Genomic DNA, 21,596 nt, shown 5'->3' with positions numbered 1-21,596 from the left:
GGGTTGGGAATTGGGGATTTTGGGGTTGGGGATTGGGGGTTGGGAATTGAGGGGAAGTGGGAATTTGGGGTTGGGGATTGAGGGTTGGGAATTTGGGGATTTTGGGGTTGGGAATTGGGGATTTTGGGGTTGAGAATTGGGGATTTGGGAATTGGGGATTTTGGGGTTGGGAATTTTGGGGTTGGGAATTGAGGATTGAGAAGTGGGAATTTGGGGTTGGGGATTCAGGGTTGGGAATTGGGGATTGGGGATTTGGGGTTGGGGATTGGGGGGTTGGGGATTTGGGGTTGGGAATTTGGGGGGGTTGGGGATTTGGGGGATTTGAGGAGGGAATTGGGGTTGGGGATTTGGGGTTGGGAATTGGGGGTTGGGGGGGAATTGGGGATTGGGGGTTGGGGATTTGGGGTTGGGAATTTTGGGGTGTTGGGAATTTTGGGGTTGGGAATTGGGGATTTAGGGTTGGGAATTTGGGGATTTGGGGTTGGGAATTGAGGGTTGGGAATTGGGGATTTGGGGTTGGGGATTGGGGTTGGGAATTTTGGGGTTGGGGAATTTGGGGTTGGGAATTGAGGATTGGGAAGTGGGAATTTGGGGTTGGGGATTTGGGGTTGGGGATTTGGGGTTGGGAATTTTGGGGTTGAGAATTGGGGATTTGGGAATTGGGGATTTTGGGGTTGGGGATTGGGGATTCGGGGTTGGGGATCTGGGGTTGGCAATTGGGAATTTGGGGTTGGCAATTGGGAATTTGGGGTTGGGAATTTTGGGGATTTGGGATTGGGAATTTGGGGTTGGGAATTGGGGATTTGGGGTTGAGAATTGGGGATTTGGGAATTGGGGATTTTGGGGTTGGGAATTGAGGATTGAGAAGTGGGAATTTGGGGTTGGGGATTGAGGGTTGGGAATTGGGGATTCGGGGTTGGGAATTTTGGGGTTGGGAATTGGGGATTCAGGGTTGGGACCTCCTGGGGGACAGGGCCGGCCCAGAATTCCCAAATTCCTGCGATCCCCGCCTCATTCCCCACGCGGAATTCCCAAATTCCCAAATTCCCAAACAATTCCCGCAGTCCCCGCCCCGCTCCCGGGGCTGTCGGAGCCGATCTCCGGCCCCAATAAATATCCCAGTAAATTTCCCAATAAATCTCCCCATTTCCCCTGTCCTGCAGCGAAGATCTGATCAGCCTTTAAATGTCAGACGTGAGGGAAAGTTTGTCATGAAAAGAGCGTATAAAAAAATTAAAAATAAAAAAAAGGGGGAAAAAAAATCCGGGAAAAGCAAATCCCGGCCTGGGGTGGGCAGAGCTGAGCGGGGCCAGCGAGCACAGCCCACCCCAAAAGGAACCCCAAATCCTGAGTGAGAAATCCCAAATCCTGAGTGAGAAACCCCAAATTCCAAATCCTGAGTGAGAAACCCCAAATCCTGGGGGAGAAACCCCAAATCCTGAGTGAGAAACCCCAAATCCTGAGTGAGAAACCCCAAATCCTGAGTGAGAAACCCCAAATCCTGGGGGAGAAAGCCCAAATTCCAAATCCTGGGGGAGAAACCCCAAATCCTGAGTGAGAAACCCCAAATCCTGAGTGAGAAACCCCAAATTCCAAATCCTGAGTGAGAAATCCCAAATCCTGGGGGAGAAACCCCAAATCCTGGGGGAAGAACCCCAAATTCCAAATCCTGAGTGAGAAATCCCAAATCCTGGGGGAGGAACCCCAAATCCTGAGTGAGAAACCCCAAATTCCAAATCCTGAGTGAGAAATCCCAAATCCTGGGGGAGGAACCCCAAATCCTGAGTGAGAAACCCCAAATTCCAAATCCTGAGTGAGAAATCCCAAATCCTGGGGGAGGAACCCCAAATCCTGAGTGAGAAACCCCAAATCCTGAGTGAGAAACCCCAAATTCCAAATCCTGAGTGAGAAATCCCAAATCCTGGGGGAGGAACCCCAAATCCTGGGGAAGAACCCCAAACCCAAATCCTGAGTGAGAAATCCCAAATCCTGGGGAGGAACCCCAAATCCTGAGTGAGAAACCCCAAATTCCAAATCCTGAGTGAGAAATCCCAAATCCTGGGGGAGGAACCCCAAATCCTGAGTGAGAAACCCCAAATTCCAAATCCTGAGTGAGAAATTCCAAATCCTGGGGGAGAAACCCCAAATCCTGAGTGAGAAACCCCAAATTCCAAATCCTGAGTGAGAAATTCCAAATCCTGGGGGAGGAACCCCAAATCCTGAGTGAGAAACCCCAAATTCCAAATCCTGAGTGAGAAATTCCAAATCCTGGGGGAGGAACCCCAAATCCTGGGGGAAGAACCCCAATTTCTGCCGTGAAACTCCCATTCCCGGGATCAGAACCCCATTATTGGGATCAGAACCCCATTTTTGGGATCAGACTCCCCATTTTGGAACCAGACCCTCCATTCCCGGCACTTCTGGCTCCTTTTTGGGGCCGTTTCTGGCCATTTTCACAGCTCGGCCCTGCCGCTCCTCCCGTCCTCCCCCCCGAACCCAAAACCCCCCAAATCCAACAAAACCCCAAATCTCAAACAATTGCCCCAACCCAAAACCCCCGAAATTGCCCCCAACCCAAAACCCCCGAAATTCCCTCAAACCCCCCGAAATTGCCCCCAACCCAAAACCCCCGAAATTGCCCCAGAGCGGCTCCCCCGGCCCCTGTCCCCCCCCCGGGAGCCCCGATCGGTGCCCGCGGTGCCCGGGAGGGGTCGGGGTTCGGGGTCCCCCCCCCCTCCGGAGCCGGAGCCCCCCCAGCCGCGGCTCCTCGGCATTGATTTCCCGTTAATGGCCGTTAATTACGGCCCGGCTTTAATTAATGGCCGTGACGGCAGCAGCGCCAACGGAGAGCCGCGGCCGGGGGGGTGGCGGTGTCCCCAAGGGGGGGGACACGGGACACGGGGGTGACACTGTGTCCTCCCCGCGGCCCCGGGGACACGGAGGGGACATGGAGGGGACACGGGGGGGGGGACACGGTGTCGCACACGCGCTCACGTGTCACGTGCTCGCCCCAGGCGCGCACACCTGCGCTCCCCCGGTTTCCCGCCAGAGGGCGCGCGCAGGGCTTGGCCCCGCCCACCCCGCTGCAGGCCCCGCCCCCCCGGCGCAGCTATGAGTCCTCCCGTCCGGAGGGGGGCGCCCGTCCCGTCTCGGCCGCGCATGCGCACAGGGAGCCCCCGGGACACCGAGAGAGAGCCCCGGGACACCGGGAGCCCCCAGGTGTGCCCGACGCCCCCGCGGCCCGTCTCGGCCCGGGATTCGGGGGCTCCGCTGCCGCACCGCGGGTGACACCTGCAGCGGCACCTCCGTCCCTGTCCGCACGGTGCCACCGCCGGGAGGGGACACCTGGGTGGGACAGAGCTCGGGCGGGGGACACGGGACTGTGGGGTGACAGGGACCGAGGTGGCCGTGCCCCCCAGGAACCCCTCTCCGAAGCAGCAGCTCTTCTCCTCCGCCATCCGGGGCTTCGCCCTGTCCGAGGCCATGGGGCTCTTCTGCCCCATCCTCTTCGCCATGTGACAGCGGCGCCGGACGGCGATAAACACGGCTCGGCGACAGTCGGAGCTGCTCGTGTCTCCTTGGTGGCCCTGCCAGTGTCACCTGCGTGCCAGCCCTGTCCTGCCTTTGGGGTGCCCCAGTGCTGGGGGACAGTGCCAGCCGTGGCCTCCTGGCTTTGGGGCGTGCCAGAGGCCCGGGCCTGGGATTCGAGGGGCGCCTGTGAGCCGGGCTGAACCGGGACTGTCCCGGGGCTGTCCCAGGCGATCTCAGTCTGTCCCGGTCTGTCCCAGTTTGTCGCGGCCGTATCCCGGCCCTGTCCCGGTCTGTCCCAGGCTATCCCGGGCCTGTCCCGGTCTGTCCCGGGTCTGTCCTGTCCCGGGTCTGTCCCCTCTCCCCACGTGTCGCCGTCCCCGCGGGGCCTCCCGGGCGGGGCCTACCTCTGACCACGCCCACTGTGAGTGGTAACCACGCCCCTTCTCTTCCGAGGCCCCGCCCCCGGCGCGTCCTATTGGCAGCCGCGCCGTTACCTCCGCGCGGGTCTCGCGAGAGCCTGGCGCGCGGGGCGGGGGGGGGCGGCGGGAGCCCCAGTGCGAGCGGCGCCAGCGCGAGGACCCGGCCCGGCTCCCTCAGGTAACGGCGGCGCCGGCACGGCGGGAGCGGGGCCGTCCCGAGCGGTTCCGCGGCGGCGGCGGCGGCGGGGCAGCTCCGGGGGCGGCGGGAGCCCCGGCCGGCCCCTCCCCCCACAACTCTCCCCGAGTTTTCGTGCGGCGGCAGCTCCGGCCGCCCCGCCCCCGCGCTGAGTGACAGCGCGTCGCGACCAATCACATCGCGCGCCGCCCCTGAGCGGCGGGAGCAACGGCCAATGGCGGGCGAGGGAGGCGCCGCTATGCGGCCAAGCCCCGCCTCCGGGGCGGGGCCGAGGAGCTGCGAGGGGCCCGGGCGGTGCCGGGGGGAGCCCCGGCATGGGGAGGGGGCTGAGGGGAGCCCCGGAATGGGGCTGGGGACTGTGAGGGGCACAGGGGAGCCCCGGCATGGGGATGAGGGAGGCTGAGGGGAGTCCTGGAATTGGGGACCCCAAAGCCGCGCTTGGTGCTCTGGGGTGGGGAAGGGTCTGCGGCCCCGGATCTGCTGGGGACCAGGGCGGTGTGGAGGGGCTGTCAGGAGATCTGGGGGATCCTGGCACTGGGGAAGGGAGCAGCAGGGGGGGCTGGGGGCTCTTCCTCCACGTCAGGAATCGGAGCTGAAGGAGTTTGCTCTCCATCGGGGAATCGAGGGCTGGGCTGGGGGCTGCGGGGCTCACCTGCACCTGTACCTGCCCCTTCCCTGGCAGGTGGGAGCGAGCAGGGGATGCCTGGCTCAGGTGTGAGTCCCACACACACACACACACACACATACGGCTCAGGTGTGAGACACACACACACACACACACACACACACACACACACACACACACGGCTCAGGTGTGAGTCCCACACACACACACACACACACACACACGGCTCAGGTGTGAGCACACACACACACACACACACACACACACACACGGCTCAGGTGTGAGTCCCACACACACACACACACACACACACACACGGCTGAGGTGTGAGCACACACACACACACACACACACACGGCTCAGGTGTGAGCACACACACACACACACACACACACACACACACGAGGTGTGAGCACAGTGCTCAGGTGTGAAACAAAGTAGACACCACACACACACACACACACACACACACACGCAGTGCTCAGGTGTGAGCACACACACACACACACACACACACACGCAGTGCTCAGGTGTGAGCACACACACACACACGGCTCAGGTGTGAGCACAGACACACACACGGCTCAGGTGTGAGCACACACACACACACAGCTCAGGTGTGAGCACACACACACAGAGCTCATTCCTGCTCTCCCCGTCCTGCCTCCTCCTTCGCTGCTCGTTCCTCGCTGCCCGGCCGCCCCTCCGGAGCTGTCCCCTCTGTCCCTGTCCGGGTTACCCGTGTGGGCTGCAGGCATTGCCGTTCATCCCCGCGGGGGTGGTCCCGAGGCGTTCCCGAGGTGCTGTCCCTAAAACAGCTCTGGGAGGAAGGAGCCCACCGGGCCGGGGGCTCTGTGCTGGGGGTCTCTCAGCAGAGCCCAGCAGCGGCTGCAGGGCGGGCAGGGGGCTCAGAGCAGCAGGGCTCTTGGGGCAGGGTCCCAGCCTGAGGAGGGGTCAGGGGGTCCCAGCCCTGCTCCAGCTGCATCCCCCGAGGGCTCAGTGCCGCTCAGGGAAGGGTTTTGCTCCTGCTGCTCTGGGTTGGTTGGGGTTTCAGCGGGCAGTCGCTCTCCCACAGGCCTGCCTGCTTTGGGAGCCCAAACCCAGCCCTGTTCCCGTGGAAAAGTTGTTGGTTTTGGGTGCCCTGGTGATGCTGAGCTGTGGGACCCTGGGCGCTTCCCCGGTGGGTGGTGTCCACCGGGGATTCCAGCCTTTTCCCGGGATTCATTCGTGCTTTCCTGCACCCCTGGGCCGTGCTCAGAGCAGGAGCAGGCTGCGCACAAACTCTGGGGATGAATGCCAGAGCTCCCTCTGAGATTCCTCTTTCGCCGTGCCCGGGGCCCGGCCCTGACGCGCGTTTCTGTTTTATTTCTGCTTTCTCGGGGTTCCTCATTCCCCAGGGCTGTCCCCGTTTCCCGGCAGGTCCCTGAGCTGTGCTGGGGCCCAGCTGCAGGTGCCAGGTGCTCCCACCTGGGCAGGGATCCCTGGAGGGAGTCAAAGGATGTGGCTAAAACGCAGTTCCAGCTCCTGATTCGTGTCTTTATTCCCGTTTGTTCCAAAATCCCCGTGAGCCGGGCCGGAGGGTGGATCCCGGGGGTTTTTGGGCTGGGAATCCCCCTGGCGTTGGGAAACGGGGAACTTGGAGAGGGGGAGCACCAGCGGGGCTGGGGGGCACCAGGGCTGCGGGCTGGGCTCTGGCTGAGCTGTGGTGGCCGTCCTGAGGAGGGGAATGTGCTGGGAGTGAGCGCGGAGATGCGAGCGGCGTCCTGGGCTGCAACGGCTGGGGCGCGGCTGGGGCTGCAACGGCTGGGGCTGCAACGGCTGGGGCTGTGCCGGGCTGGGGCTGTGCCGTGCTGGGGCTGGAACGGCTGGGGCTGGAACGGCTGGGGCTGGAACGGCTGGGGCTGCAACGGCTGGGGCTGGAACGGCTGGGGCTGGAACAGCTGGGGCTGTGCCGTGCTGGGGCTGTGCCGTGCTGGGGCTGGAACGGCTGGGGCTGCAACGGCTGGGGCTGCAACGGCTGGGGCTGGAACGGCTGGGGCTGTGCCGTGCTGGGGCTGCAACGGCTGGGGCTGCAACGGCTGGGGCTGCAACGGCTGGGGCTGCAACGGCTGGGGCTGGAACGGCTGGGGCTGGAACGGCTGGGGCTGGAACGGCTGGGGCTGCAACGGCTGGGGCTGCAACGGCTGGGGCTGTGCCGTGCTGGGGCTGGAACGGCTGGGGCTGTGCCGTGCTGGGGCTGTGCCGTGCTGGGGCTGTGCCGTGCTGGGGCTGGAACGGCTGGGGCTGGAACGGCTGGGGCTGGGGCTGTGCCGTGCTGGGGCTGGGGCTGTGCCGTGCTGGGGCTGGAACTGCTGGGGCTGCTCGTGCCCACGGCGTGGTTCTGTGTGTCAGGGAAGCAGCTCTGCCTTGCCTTTGGCTTTGGACTCGTTTCTGCTGCGTCCCACGTGATGCTGCTGCGCCTCTGTTTGGGTTTATTTACCCTCGGACTGTTTTGGGGCCTTCCTTTTCTTTCCCTTCTGTTTCTTTCCCCTTCTTTTTCCTTTCCCCTTCTTTTTCCTTTCCCCTTCTTTTTCCTTTCCCCTTCTTTTTTCTTTCCCCTTCTTTTTTTTCTATTCCCGATCCTGGCACTGTGAATCGAGGCCAGATTTCCCAGGCCGCTCTTCCCCCCTCGTTCAGCACCGAGCCGTGCTGCAGCCATGGAGGAAAGCTTGGAGGTGGTGAGGAATTCCCAAGGGATGCGCCCCATCCCTGGGTTTGTCCCTCACCTTTCCTTTATTTTCCCTTTTTTTTTTTGGCGTCTCCCTGTCCCCAAAAGCTGCAGGATCCCTTTAGGGCACTGGTGCTCCATCCCATAAAGCTTCCCTTGGGGTTCTGAGATGCTGTGGTGGAATGGGGGCTTTGCTGCCCACCAGAGCACAGCTCGAGCCGTGGCTGCGGCACCTGGGCTTTCTGCAGAGCCCTGTGCAAACCCCTTCTTCCTGGAGCATTTCTCTCTCCCCTTGGAGTTTTAGATTTTTCGGGCCCGTGCATCCAACAGTGGCACCCTAAAAGCCTCCAAAAGCTGAATAAAGGGAGGTGCCCAGGCGGGATGGGATAATAACAGGTGGGACAGAGTGTTTTACGTCAGTGTGGGGGCTCCCTGTCTGCCCTGGCTCCGTTATTTGGGTTCAGGGCAGGGTTTTTATCCGGGTGCTCAGCCCGGGCTCTCCCGCTCCTCGCAGCCCTGACTTTGCTCTTCCCTTCAAACCATCCCCGCACGTCGGCAGGCAAAATATGTTCCAGCTCAGCTCGGGGCTCTCATGCCTCGTTTGCAGCAGCTTTCATTGAAACAAGGGCTCTGAAGTGGTGAAATAATTTCAGGAAATGGGACTCCAGTTTCTGGGTCACTCAGGCATTTCCGAGGTAAAATACTGCTCTCTGCGAGGCCGTGTGGCTTTGCTGTAATTACCGGGCCGGGCAGGAGCGGCGGCTCTCCGAGGCCTCCCCTTCCTCCCCTAAAGCTGAATTATTTCCCTGCGCTGCCGTAGATCTCAGCGCAGCCGAGATGGATCGCCCGGCGCCGAGGCCACCCCGGATCCTGCCCGGGAAATCGCTGCTCGGGGAGGAAACATTCTCCTGCGGCAGTCTGGGCTTTGGGGTGTGCTTTGTGCCGGGGTCAGGCACAGGCCGTGCCCTGGGGGCAGCCGGGGCTCCGGGTCTAACGGGGCTGGGAGCTCCTCTGAAGGTGGCTCGGAGCTCCTGGGGGACTCTCGGAGCTCCTGGGGGCGTCTCGGAGCTCCTGGGGGTGGCTCGGAGCTCCTGGGGGACAGTCAGAGCTCCTGGGGGACACTCAGAGCTCCTGAAGGTGGCTCGGAGCTCCTGGGGGTAACTTGGAGCTCCTGGGGGACACTCGGAGCTCCCGGAGGTGGCAATGGCGTTTTGGCTTTTTGGGGATCGTCTCAGAGCACGAACACCCAGAAAGGCCCAGCCCGAGGGAGCTGCTGGGACTTGGCTGAGGTTTCTGGTTAAACACCCTGTGGCTGGGGGGGATTTGTTTCCAGCGAATTCCCTGCCAATATTCCAGTTTATACAGTTGGGTTTGCTTTGCTTTGTCAAGCCCACGAAGCGTGAGGGTGTTGTGCCTCCAGAGCAGGTTTTATAGCCCGGGCTCTTGGCCTCCTTTCCACACGACAATTTTAAGCTCTCGCAGCTTTTCAGTTACAAAGCAAACACTCTCCCTCCTTCCCTCACACCCCAAAATAGCTTGAAAGTCGGAGTTTGGGCCCAAGAGCCGCCTTGGGGGGGCCTCTCCCTGCAAAACTGAAAGAGTTTCGCAATTTCCATGGGTGGATCCGGGCGGGGAGAGGCAGGGAGAGCTGCGGGCACCCCGAGGGGCAGGAGCAGCCCTGGGCCCGGTGTGTGGAACTCGGGATCGCCCCAAGGGGCAAGAGCAGCCCTGGGCCCGGTGTGTGGAACTCGGGATTGTTCTGATTGTTCTGAGGGGCAGGAGCAGGCCTGGGCCCCGTGTGTGCAGCTCCAAGCAGCTCTGAGGGACGGGAGCAGCCCTGGCCCGGTGCCCACAGCTCCGGATCACCCTGAGGGGCAGGAGCAGCTCTGAGCCCAACGTGTGGAGCTCGGGATCGCTCTGAGGGGCAGGAGCAGCCCTGAGCCCAACGTGTGGAGCTCGGGATCGCTCTGAGGGGCAGGAGCAGCCCTGAGCCCAACGTGTGGAGCTCGGGATCGCTCTGAGGGGCAGGAGCAGCCCTGAGCCCAACGTGTGGAGCTCGGGATCGCTCTGAGGGGCAGGAGCAGCCCTGAGCCCAACGTGTGGAGCTCGGGATCGCTCTGAGGGGCAGGAGCAGCCCTGAGCCCAACGTGTGGAGCTCGGGATCGCTCTGAGGGGCAGGAGCAGCCCTGAGCTGGTGCCCACAGCTCCGGATCACCCTGAGGGACAGGAGCTGCCCTGGCCCGGTGTGGGCAGCTCCAAACAGCTCTGAGGGACGGGAGCAGCCCTGGCCCGGCGCCCACAGCTCCGAATCGCCTGAGGGGAGGGAGCGGCCCCGGGATCTTTGAGGGGCAGGAGCAGCCCCGGGCCCGGTGTGTGCAGATTGTTCTGACAGGCAGGAGTAGCCCCGGGCTCGCCCCGAGGTCCCACAGCAGCAGGGATGAGGATGAGGATGAGGTGCCAGCCTGGCCCCACAAAGCAGGTGGGACCCCACTCCCGCTTTTCCCTTAGATGTTTGAAGGAGCAGCTCGAGCTGTTCTTGCCCTGTGTCCCGGCCCTCCTGGGGTGGCCCTGCTGACCCCAGGCTCGGGGAGCTCAGGGCTGGCCAGGACTGCCCTCAGGAAAACCGCGGCAGCCTTTCCTGGCCGGCCTCGGAGCGCTCTGCTTCCTTCCTCGAGCTTTCAGGGGAAGCCTCGGAGGCTCTGCAGAGCCTGGGGGACAGTCCGGGGGCACAGCCTGGGGACACAGCCCTGAGCTTCCTTCTCCCGGGCTGGAATTGGCAGTCAGGGCTGCCTCCCCTCCCTGCTGCTCCCCCAGAGCGATTCGGGGCTGGCTCTGGGCTTTGTGTGTTCTCCTGGAAGCCAGAGGCTGCTCCAGCCCCGAGCTGCAGCCATCCATAATAATCTCGTTTATTGTGGCTCTCCCTGCTCTCCCCCTGCCCGTGCTCGGGGCTGGGCCGGTGCCTGGAGCGCCGTTTGTGTTTGAATGGGTTTGTTTGTGCTCCTGGCACGGCTCCCGGGCTGGCAGGGCCGCCCCGAGGAGCCGGGCTGGGCTGGCCAAGAGTTAACCCCACCGAGCTGGGCTGGGCTGGCTGCTCGATGGGCTCTGAGAATCAGCCCCATAACGGGGTTTTATCCCCAGACTGCCCCAAAAAGCACGCAGCCTTTGTGCCAGCTCGTTCTGTCCCCCTCCTGCTCTCCACAGCAGCTCAGGGCACGGGCTCAGCCCAGGCAGGAGTCACTGAGGGTGGGCTGAGGGAGCCTTGCCCGGCTCCAGGAGCCCCTGGCCCTCCCTGCTGGTTTTGTGCCTCTTCAGGCCCAGCCTATTTTTAGGAGGTGGCTCTCGCAGCCCTGCTGGGTTTGGTTCATGGTCGGTGCAGCCCTCAGTTTTAATTTTGTGGTCGCGTTAATGTGAAGTTTATCCTCGTGGTTTACGGGCATAGCCCAGAATTGTGGTGGTGCTAGTAGGGGAGAGAGTGCTGGAGAGGGATCCCGGCTGGAAAAGGGATCCCTGCTGCAGGGGGATCTGTCCTGGAGAGGGATCCCGGCTGGCACAGAACAATGTCTGCATCCCCCTGAGTGTTTTCTGGGGCCTGCAGCATTCCCAGTGCAGTTCCCAGTGCAATCCCAGCTCATTCCTAATGCAATTCCCAGTGCAATTCCCAGTGCAATTCCCAGTACAATCCCAGTGCAATTCCCAGTCCAGTTCCCAGTGCAATTCCCAGTGCAATCCCAGCTCGCTCCCAGTGCATTCCTGCCCATCCTGCAGTGCCCAGCTGCAGGCCCTGGGCACCAGCATTCCTGCAGCGGGGTCACGTGCCAGGACAACAATAGAACTTTATTTTTAGAGCATTTCCCAGCTCGGTGCCCGGCATTCAGCAGGGCTGAGGTCCAGGGAGTTCCTTCCGTCTTGACGCTGAGGTTTAAGGAAAGGTGACTTTTTGCTGTTTTGTGGTGTTTCTCACGGGGCTTTGAGGTGCTGCAGGAACGCAGAGCGGTCTGCAGCGAGGGAGCAGCGGCCGCAGCAGCCCGGGACAGCACAGGGGCCCGCTGCTCCCGGCTTTGGCGAGTCAGAGGAGCCGCAGGTTGCCACATCCTGGCCGCCAGCCCCAGCCCGGCCCCAGCCCGGCCCCAGCCCGGCTGCGGGTGTGCCTGTGCCCCCGGGCTGTGCCCACCCACACAGCGCTGTGCCCTGCAGGGCGTGGGCAGCGCCCTGGCGGGACAGCAGAGCCCAGGGGATTCGGGAAGGTGACATTTGCAGCCAGGGCAGGGCAGGGATCCCACCCCAGCCTGGGGGAGAAGCCCCAAATTCCTGGGGGAGAGATCCCAAATCCTGGGGAACAAATCCCCAAATTCCTGGGGGACAAATCCCCAAATCCTGGGGGAGAAATTCCTGGGTGAGAAATCCCAAATTCCTGGGGGAGAAATCCCAAATTTCTGGCTGAGAAACCCGAAATCCTGGGGGACAAATCCCCGAATTCCTAGGGCAGAAATCCCCAAATCCTGGGGGAGAAATCCCCGAATTCCTAGGGCAGAAATCCCCAAATCCTCGAGGAGAAACCCCAAATCCTGGGGGAGGAAAAAATCCCCCTGGAGCTCCCCCAGAGCGATCTGTCTGTGCCTGTCCCCCTTCCCAGAGCCTGCCAGTCCCACCCCAGCGGTGCCAGTCCCACCCCAGGGGGATGCCAGGACAGAGCTCCCAGCCCCAGTCAGCTCCTGCCTCGGCCCCTTCCCGAGCACAGGATTTATGGAGGGAATTTGTCCCGGCTAAACGTGACATAAATCTGAGCACGCGTGTGTGCGTGTGCTGTGCGTGCTGCACAGCTGGGAGTGGCTGGGCCCTGCTTTGGGAACGGGGGGATCAGTTAAATCCTAGTTTGGGAATGGCTGGATCCTCCAGGATCAGCTGGATCCTCCTTTAGGAATGGGGGGATCCTCCTGACACAGCCAGGATCAGCTGGGTCCTGCTTTGGGAACGGGGGGATCCTTCTGGATCAGCTGGATCCTGCTTTGGGAATGGGGGAATCCATTAAATCCTGCTTTGGGAACGGGGGAATCCATTAAATCCTGCTTTGGGAATGGGGGAATCCCTTAAATCCTGCTTTGGGGAACACAGGGGTCCACGCCCGCTTTGGGAACGGGGGAATCCATTAAATCCTGCTTTGGGAACGGGGGAATCCATTAAATCCTGCTTTGGGAACAGGGGGATCAGCTGGGTCCTGCTTTGGGAACGGGGGAATCCATTAAATCCTGCTTTGGGAACAGGGGAATCCATTAAATCCTGCTTTGGGAACGGGGGAATCCATTAAATCCTGCTTTGGGAACAGGGGAATCCATTAAATCCTGCTTTGGGAACAGGGGGATCCATTAAATCCTGCTTTGGGAACAGGGGAATCCATTAAATCCTGCTTTGGGAACAGGGGGATCCATTAAATCCTGCTTTGGGAACGGGGGGATCCTTCTGGATCAGCTGGATCCTGCTTTGGGAATGGGGGAATCCATTAAATCCTGCTTTGGGAACAGGGGAAGCCTCCTGGGATCCATCCAGAGTTCCGGTGTCACCTCAGGGCCTGGCCAGGATTTGTCCTTGCTGTCTCCCGTGTCGCTTTTGGGATTTCTGGGGCCGTTCCTGGTGTTTGGGTGCCTTTGTTCCCCCTGGGCCGGGCAGGGCTCTGGCTGCCAGCCCGTGCCTCGGGTGACAGGGACATTTATCCCCGTTGCCGTGGGTGACAGGGACATTTATCCCCATTGCCGTGGGTGACAGGGACATTCATCCCCATCGCTGTTCGCACAGCGCCCGGAGTTCGGCTCCATAAATCCAGCCCCAAAGCCAGCCCAGCGCGGGGCTCCTGCCCTGTGGGATCGCAGCTCCTCGCTGCTCAGCCTGCCGTGGCCGTGGGGAGGGATTCCCCTCCTGCGGCAGAGGATCGCCGGCTCTGTTCATTTTCAGCAGCTCGTTGATTCCCTTCCCGCGGAGCAGGAGCTCCCGCCGCTCTCCCTGCCACATTTTGGAGCTCTTTTCTCACACAGCTCCTAAAAATACCGACCCTGGGGTTTGCTGCGAGTGCAGAGCCCGCTCCCCCAGCCCCTCGCTGGCATTCCAGCGCAGCCCAGCTCGGAGCAGGAGGCGCCCCCCGAGGAAACAGCGTTTGCTTTACCACAGCTCTGTGAAATCCTGCTGTAAAATATCACTGGCTGGAGGGGGGAACCGTTGTTTCGGAGTTTGAGACTGGGGGGGAGGGTTTTGCTTTATTTACTCTTATTTTTTATTAATGAGAGCAGCTTCACTTGTAGCATAATAGGAGTGAGTGTTTTGTTATCCTTGGCTGTAATCCGTGATAAACTGCCCCTGCCATCAGCCTTGTAGTTTACCCACTGGGGAGCCCGATTATTGCCTTGTAAAGCGGAGCACCACTCCTATAATCCCTTAATTAATTAAATGACAAATTTTAGTTCTCTCCCATTGAAAATATAACCGGTGCAGAGAGAGGCCGTGGATTTATTGGATGGCTGCTCGCTCGCACTTTGTTTTCTGTGGATTGCCACTGTCCCTGCTGATTTGTTTGTGTTGGGGGGATTCCTGGGCTGGCCCTGAGGATCCCCGGGGGTCCCAGGATGTCCCCTGACCCCCTAAACACCGAGGGGGGCCCGTGCTGGGGGGGTTGTGCTGCTGCCCCTCCGCAGGGCTGGGCGCTGTCCCCACCTCGGTGGTGACACCTCCGGGTGCTGCTGCGGCCCAGGGAAGCTCCCACACCTTCCCAGGTTCCCTTCCAGCTGTAAAACCCTCCCAAATCCTAATAAAAACAATCCATCCCAGCTCCCGCGGGTGCTGTGGGGATTTTTGGGGCTGTTTAAGGATTTCTGTCCCTTCTCTGCTCCCCAGGCTGCTGCAGGATGGGTGACGACCGGCCCTTCGTGTGCAGCGCCCCGGGCTGCGGACAGGTACGGCCTTGGCGTCTGCTCTGGGGGGATTCTGGCTGCTTTGGGGTCAGGGTTTGGTTTAATGGCATTTTGGCTGCTTTGGCTTTGGGGTCAGGGTTTGGTTTAATGGCATTTTGGCTGCTTTGGCTTTGGGGTCCAATGGCATTTTGGTTTAATGGGACTGGGGCTGGTTTATCCCCGAGCCAGAGCGCTCCGAGCTGCTGCTCCAGGGGATGCCACGGGGAAAGCAGCCCCTGGGGGAAAAGCAAGCCCTGGGATCTGCGGGGTGCACAGCCTGGCTGGGGGCTCCCAGCAGAGCCCCCTGGCACGGGGCTGGTTCCTGTGCCCCCGTCCTGCTCCCAGGGATAAACCCAGGGCCCTCCAGGGCCGGGAGGCTCCCGAGTTCCCCCTCTGGAGCAGCTGGGAATGTGACAGGTGATGGAGATGGTCCCCAAAATGCTATTTTGGGATGGGCTCCTCCCTGGAGCCTCTGCTGAGCTTCGTGGGAGAGGAGAGGCGGGGGAGGCTCATCCTCCTCCAGCCTCACCTTCCCATCCCCTTTTCCTTCCCTTTCCAGAGAAAACTCTGCTCCCATCCCCTTTTCCTTCCGCTTTCCGGGGAAAACTCTGCTGCCATCCCCTTTTCCTTCTCTTTCCGGGGAAAACTCTGCTCCCATCCCCTTCTCCTTCCCTTTCCGGGGAAAACTCTGCTCCCATCCCCTTTTCCTTCCCTTTCCGGGGAAAACTCTACTCCCATCCCCTTTTCCTTCTGTTTCCAGAGAAAACCCTGCCCCATCCCCTTTTCCTTCCCTTTCCGGGGAAAACTCTGTTCCCATCCCCTTTTCCTTCTCTTTCCAGAGAAAACTCTACTCCCATCCCCTTTTCCTTCTGTTTCCAGGGAAAACTCTGCTCCCATCCCCTTTTCCTTCCGTTTCTGGGGAAAACGTCCCAAATCTGAGCTCGGGGGCTCCCTGGCACTTGGTACTGGGGGGAACTGGGGGACGATGGAATTGCTGCTGGGGCTGATGCAGTGGGATCTGCTGGACATTGAGGGATGATGGAATTTCTGCTGGTTTAAAAGCACATATTTAGGGTTTCTCAGCTTTCTAGTCACTGTGGCAAATCCTTCCCTCACCCCTTGCAGGTGAACTTCCTCCTTTTGCCTTTTTTTTTTTTTTTTTTTTTTTTGGGGGAGGCTGCTTTTTATCTGAAACTTCTTTGCCTGTGAAATTGTGCAGGCCATTTATAAAATGTATTAGCTGTGTTTGAGCGCTTAATGGTGTGAGCCCTTCAATCACACAGCCCTAAAATCGGCTTCAAACAAGCAATTAAGGCAAACAACAATGTATTTAAATTTAATCTCCCACAATCTCCCACAAATGACATATAAAGGTGGCTGCTTCCTCCTCTGGCTGTTCCAGCCTGCTGCTTATGGGTAATTCCGACAATTCCTCATGTTAATATGGAAATGCTGGAATCCTGGTAATTCCGAGCGGGGTGATTCATGGGGATCCAGCCTGACCTCGGGCCTGCTTTTCCCAGGACGTCCTTCAGAGCAGGGCAGGGCTGGCCTGGGCATCCAGGGCTGGCGTGGGATGGGATCAGGGATGCAGGGCAGGGACAGCGGGGCTGGGATGGGGCAATGTCCTGGGGTGCCTTCATGATTTGCCCCAGCAGCTGCTTCCTTCCCTCTGTAGCTGACACCAGCCCCATCTGTTATGCCTTAAACCCCTTTTCCCTCCCTTTTCCTCATTTTTTCTTCCTTTTTTCCTCTTCTTTCCTCTCTTTTTTTTCTCCTTTTTCCCTCCTTTTTTCCCTCATTTTTTCTTTCCTTTTTTCCTTCCCTATTCCCCCCCCTTTTTCCTCCCTTTTTCCCCCTTTTCCCTTCCTTTTTTTCCTCCTTCTTTCCTCCCTTTCCCCCTCCTTTTTCCTCCTTTTTTCCTCCATTTTCCTCCCTTTTTCCCTCCTTTTTTCCCCTCCTTTTCCCCTCCTTTTCCCCTCCTTTTCCCCTCCTTCCCTCCTTTTCCCTCCTTTTCCCTCCTTTTTTCCTCCTTTTTTCCCCTCCTTTTCCTCTTTTCTCCCTCCTTTTCCCCTCCTTTTTCCTTCCCCTCCTTTTTCCCTCCCTTTTCCCTCCTTTTTCCCTCCCTTTTCCCTCCTTTTCCCCTCCTTTTTTCTTTCCATTTTCCCTCCCTTTTCCCTCCCTTTTCCCTCCTTTTCCCCTCCTTTTTTCTTTCCATTTTCCCTCCCTTTTCCCCTCCCTTTTCCCCCCTTTTCCCTCCTTTCCGCCCTTTTCCCGTTTCCATGCAGGAGCAGCTGCCGGGGCGCAGCGTTGGGCTGTAAACATGTTTGGGGTTGCCAGGGCTGCAGCGGGGCTATTTTGGGATTCTGCAGCCCCGTGTCGGGCTGGCGCAGCTGCAGAGCCGCGGGTCCCGCCCGGCTCGGGTGTCTGCAGCCTCCCGCGGGGACAGGTGGAGAATTCCCCAGGCCCCGGGCTGGGGATGGGGCTGGGAATGAGCTGGGAATGGGGCTGGGAGTGGAGCTGGGAGAGATGGGAATGAGCTGGGAATGGAGCTGGGAATGAGGTGGGAATGGGGCTGGAATGGAGCTGGGAGAGATGGGAATGAGCTGGGAATGGAGCTGGGAATGAGGTGGGAATGGGGCTGGAATGGAGCTGGGAGAGATGGGAATGAGCTGGGAATGGAGCTGGGAATGAGCTGGGAATGGGGCTGGGAGTGGAGCTGGGAGAGATGGGAATGAGCTGGGAATGGAGCTGGGAATGAGCTGGGAATGGAGCTGGGAATGGAGCTGGGAAAGGGCTGAGAGCTGGGACTGGGGGTGTTCCACCAGCTCCATCTCATTAATTAGGGAATTAAACCTTCAGGTTAGGGGGGATTGGGGAATTAAACCTTCAGGTTTGGGGGAATTGGGGAATTAAAACTTTATGTTTGGGGGAATTTGGGAATTAAACCTTCAGGTTTGGGGGAATTGGGGAATTAAAACTTCAGGTTAGGGGGAATTGGGGCACTGCTGTTGGAACTGGGAGCTGTTCCCAAGCTCTGTGCAGTGGGACAGCTCCACCTCATTAATTAGGCAATTAAAACCTTCATCTGGCTCATTAAGGCACCCAGAGCACAGCTCTGGAGCCGGGGGGGGGGGTTCAGCTGCTGCCTCGGGAGGTTTCCCCACATCTGGCTCCGTCTCCCCCCTCGGAAAACGGCCCCAGAGCCCCCAGGGACCCAGCAGGTGCCAGCCTGGGGAGCTCCAGGCTCTCCCGGGTGTCCTCCTGGAGGAATTGCCCCGTTAATGAACCTGTTTGGCCACTCGTGCTGCCCAGGACAGCGGCAGGGCGTGATACTGAATATACTGAATATATTCAATATACTGAATATACTAAATATATAAAATATACTGAATATATTGAATATACTGAACATACTGAATATATTGAATATACCGAATATATAGAATATACTGAATATATTGAATATACAGAATATACTGAATATATTGAATATACAGAATATACTGAATATACTGAATATATTGAATATACAGAATATACTGAATAAGTTGAATATACTGAATATACAGAATATACTGAATAAGTTGAATATACTGAATATATAGAATATACTGAATATATTGAATATACAGAATATACTGAATATACTGAATATATTGAATATACAGAATATACAGAATATACTGAATATATTGAATATACAGAATATACTGAATAAGTTGAATATACTGAATATATAGAATATACTGAATATATTGAATATACGGAATATACTGAATACATTGAATATACTGAATATACGGAATATACTCAATATATTGAATATACAGAATATACTGAATACATTGAATATACTGAATATACGGAATATACTCAATATATTGGCTGTATTGAACACACTGAATATCCTGAGCAGGGAGCACGGCTTCCCCAGCCCTGCCCTCCGCAGCGTTTCCCTTTGCAGGGCACACAAATCGTCCTCCAGCCCCAATTCCAGAGCTCCAGTTATCCAGGCCATTTCCTCAGACAATCGTTTGCTTTTTAAACCCCCCCTTAATTTACCAATTTATTTCCCCTAAACCCTTGCTCGGAGGTGCTGCTTTGTGCAGCGTCCAGGAAACGCCGAGCCCAGAACTTTTCACGAGGCCAGAAAATGATTTTTTATTTTTTTCCCCTCTCTCTTCTTGCTGGTTTATTGTATCCTCTTATCTTGTCATATAATAGAAATAATGTTTATGGCGTCGAGCCTCAGCATCACTTGGCATTTAACCAAGCTCAAAAGCAGTTTATTGCTTTGTATACTCTGCTGCCATGGCCATTATCCCTTAAATCTCTATTGCCCAGTAATGGATGGGGCCCTGGCCTGCTGCTGCCATTGGCTGGGCTGGGCTTTGGGGCTGCACAGCCCAGATCGTGGCGGTTATTCCCTTTATTCACCCCGAATTATGGGGTCGGAGAGGGGCAGAGCTCCCCTTGCCCTTGCCAGGCAGTGGGGAGCTCCCCCTGGCACCGCTGGGGGGTGGCACCGTGCCCGGCCTCGGCTGCTCCAGGCGTCCTGTGTGGGGTTTGCAGTGTGGGGTTTGCAGTGTGGGGTTTGCAGTGTGGGGTGTCCTGTGTGGGGTGTCCTGTGTGGGGTGTCCTGTGTGGGGTTCCCAGTGTGGGGTTCGCACTGTGGGGTTTCCAGTTTGGCGTTTCCAGTTTGGTGTTTCCAATGTGGGATTTCCAGTGTGGGATTCCCAGTTTGGCGTTTCCAGTTTGGTGTTTCCAGTGTGGGGTTTGCAGTGTGGCATTCCCAGTGTGGGATTCCCAGTGTGGGGTTCCCAGTTTGGCATTCCCAGTGTGGGATTCCCAGTTTGGCGTTTCCAGTTTGGCGTTTCCAGTGTGGGGTTTGCAGTGTGGCGTTTCCAGTTTGGCGTTTCCAGTGTGGGGTTTGCAGTGTGGCGTTTCCAGTTTGGCGTTTCCAGTTTGGCGTTTCCAATGTGGCATTCCCAGTGTGGGATTCCCAGTGTGGGGTTCCCAGTTTGGCATTCCCAGTGTGGCGTTTGCAGTTTGGCATTCCCAGTTTGGCATTCCCAGTGTGGGGTTCCCAGTTTGGCATTCCCAGTGTGGCGTTTCCAGCTGTGGCCCCTGAGCTGTGCCTGCTCCCAGTCCAGAACTGCAGGGGTGGGAGCTGCAGGGGTGGGAGCTGCAGGCCCTGCAGGGCTGGGAGCTGCAGGGGTGGGAGCTGCTGCAGTGAGCTGCAGGGGTGGGAGCTGCAGGCCCTGCAGGGATAGGAGCTGCAGGGGTGGGAGCTGCTGCAGTGAGCTGCAGGGGTGGGAGCTGCAGGCCCTGCAGGGATAGGAGCTGCAGGGGTGGGAGCTGCTGCAGTGAGCTGCAGGGGTGGGAGCTGCAGGCCCGGGGCTGGGAGCTGCAGGGGTGGGAGCTGCAGGCCCTGCAGGGGTGGGAGCTGCAGGCCCTGCAGGGCTGGGAGCTGCAGGGGTGGGAGCTGGCCCTGCAGGGCTTGGAGCTGCAGGGGTGGGAGCTGCAGGCCCTGCACGGGTGGGAGCTGCACGGGTGGGAGCTGCAGGCCCTGCATGGGTGGGAGCTGCAGGAGTGGGAGCTGCAGGCCCTGCAGGGATTGGAGCTGCAGGGGTGGGAGCTGCTGCAGTGAGCTGCACGGGTGGGAGCTGCAGGCCCTGCAGGGCTGGGAGCGCACGGGTGGGAGCTGCACGGGTGGGAGCTGCAGGCCCTGCGCAGGGGCAGCTGCTGCAGCCCTGCCGGGCGGCGGGGCTGGCTCAGGAGCTCTGGAGGGGCCCTTGGCAGCACGAGGAGGAGCTGCATTGATTTGGGCCGTAACTCTGGGCTGTCAGCAGAGCCCAGCCGGCTCCCCCAGCTCTCGCCCAAGGTATTTTTGGAGGTGGGGAGGGGGAAGGCTGATTTTGAATAATAATAAGCTTGAGAAGGCATCTGAAACCAGTAAACGTTTATTTTTTACACTCCTATAACTTAAAAACGGCCAAACCAATTTAAACCAAATTGGATAATAAAAAATATTGCTCCTAGGCTGAGCCCCTGTTTGCCAAGTTCCAGCCTAGAATGAATTTTTATGGCCAAATTATAAACCCCCTAGAAATGAAGGTTTAAAATGGAAATGTTGACAGACCTTTAACTACAAAAGCACCGTAATAGAACTTCTTTTTTTCTAAAATGGCCGGTTTAAAATATAATTAAGACTTAAATATTATTTAATAGCAGCATTTCCTGTAAGTTAAAATCTTTATCATTCCTCTGGCCGGGATTCCTTGGCAGTTCTTGGAAGGGTTCTGTGGTGGGAGCGTGTGCGGGACACGGCCTCGGGTGGCGCAGGGAGAGCTGGGGCTGGGAATGGGGCTGGGCAGTGGGGCTGGGAATGGGGCTGGGGCTGGGAATGGGGCTGGGTAGTGGGGCTGGGAATGGGCAGTGGGGCTGGGCAGTGGGGCTGGGCAGTGGGGCTGGGCAGTGGGGCTGGGACTGGGCAATGGGGCTGGGAATGGGGCTGGGCAGTGGGGCTGGGCAGTGGGGCTGGGCAGTGGGGCTGAACCAGGCTGGGGCTGAACCAGGCTGGGGCTGAGGGCTGGGGCGAACAGCTGGGGCTGAACCAGGCCGGGGCAGCTGGGGCTGGGCTGAACAGGGGGCTGGAGCCAGCTGGGGCTGAGCAGCTGGGGCTGAGCCAGGCTGGGGCTGAGCCAGGCGGGGCTGAACCAGGCTGGGGCTGAACCAGGCCGGGGCTGAACCAGGCTGGGGCTGAGCCAGGCCGGGGCTGAGCCAGGCTGGGGCTGAGCCAGGCTCAGGCGTTTCTGGTGCTCCTGGGCTCAGGGGGGAGCAGAAAGCGGCTCTGAACCAAAGCTGGAGCCCGAGCCCGGCTCAGAGCTGGGTTTCTCTCGGGAACTGCAAATCCTGCGTGTTGTCTGTCCCTAAACCCTCAGGAATGGGGCTGGGGCCTGCCTGGCCGGGGAGGGACGGGTCTCAGAGTGCAGCCGGAGCTGCCAAACCCTCAGCTCGGAGCTTTTCCTCCCCCTCCCCGAGCTCTGGGTGTTTTCCTGGCAAGTGCAATATTTCCCGGTGTTAAACCCGGCGTTTTGGAGTCAAGGCTGTTTGGTTTTGAAGCCTCGCTCGCTCCCTGCCTGCTGCTCTGAGACAACTGTAAATCCTTTTTATTTTA

At 58.9% G+C, this 21,596-nt stretch overlaps 1 protein-coding gene across 1 annotated transcript in view; it reads left to right on the top strand.

Annotated features, from left to right (window-relative positions):
• The first annotated feature begins 4,031 nt into the window (after window positions 1–4,031).
• LOC115914656 (cyclic AMP-dependent transcription factor ATF-7-like) overlaps window positions 4,032–21,596 on the top strand; it is a 45,020-nt gene continuing 27,455 nt past the window's right edge. Inside the window, exons 1-2 of the mRNA XM_030967288.1 lie at window positions 4,032–4,128; window positions 14,358–14,416. Of these exons, the coding sequence (XP_030823148.1) occupies window positions 14,369–14,416 (48 nt within the window). The 5' untranslated portion in view covers window positions 4,032–4,128; window positions 14,358–14,368. The remainder of the gene's footprint in view (window positions 4,129–14,357; window positions 14,417–21,596) is intronic.

The sequence above is a fragment of the Camarhynchus parvulus genome, chromosome 29, assembly GCF_901933205.1.
Source record: "Camarhynchus parvulus chromosome 29, STF_HiC, whole genome shotgun sequence".
NCBI lineage: Eukaryota > Metazoa > Chordata > Aves > Passeriformes > Thraupidae > Camarhynchus > Camarhynchus parvulus.
This window is presented reverse-complemented; position numbering and strand designations above follow the sequence as displayed.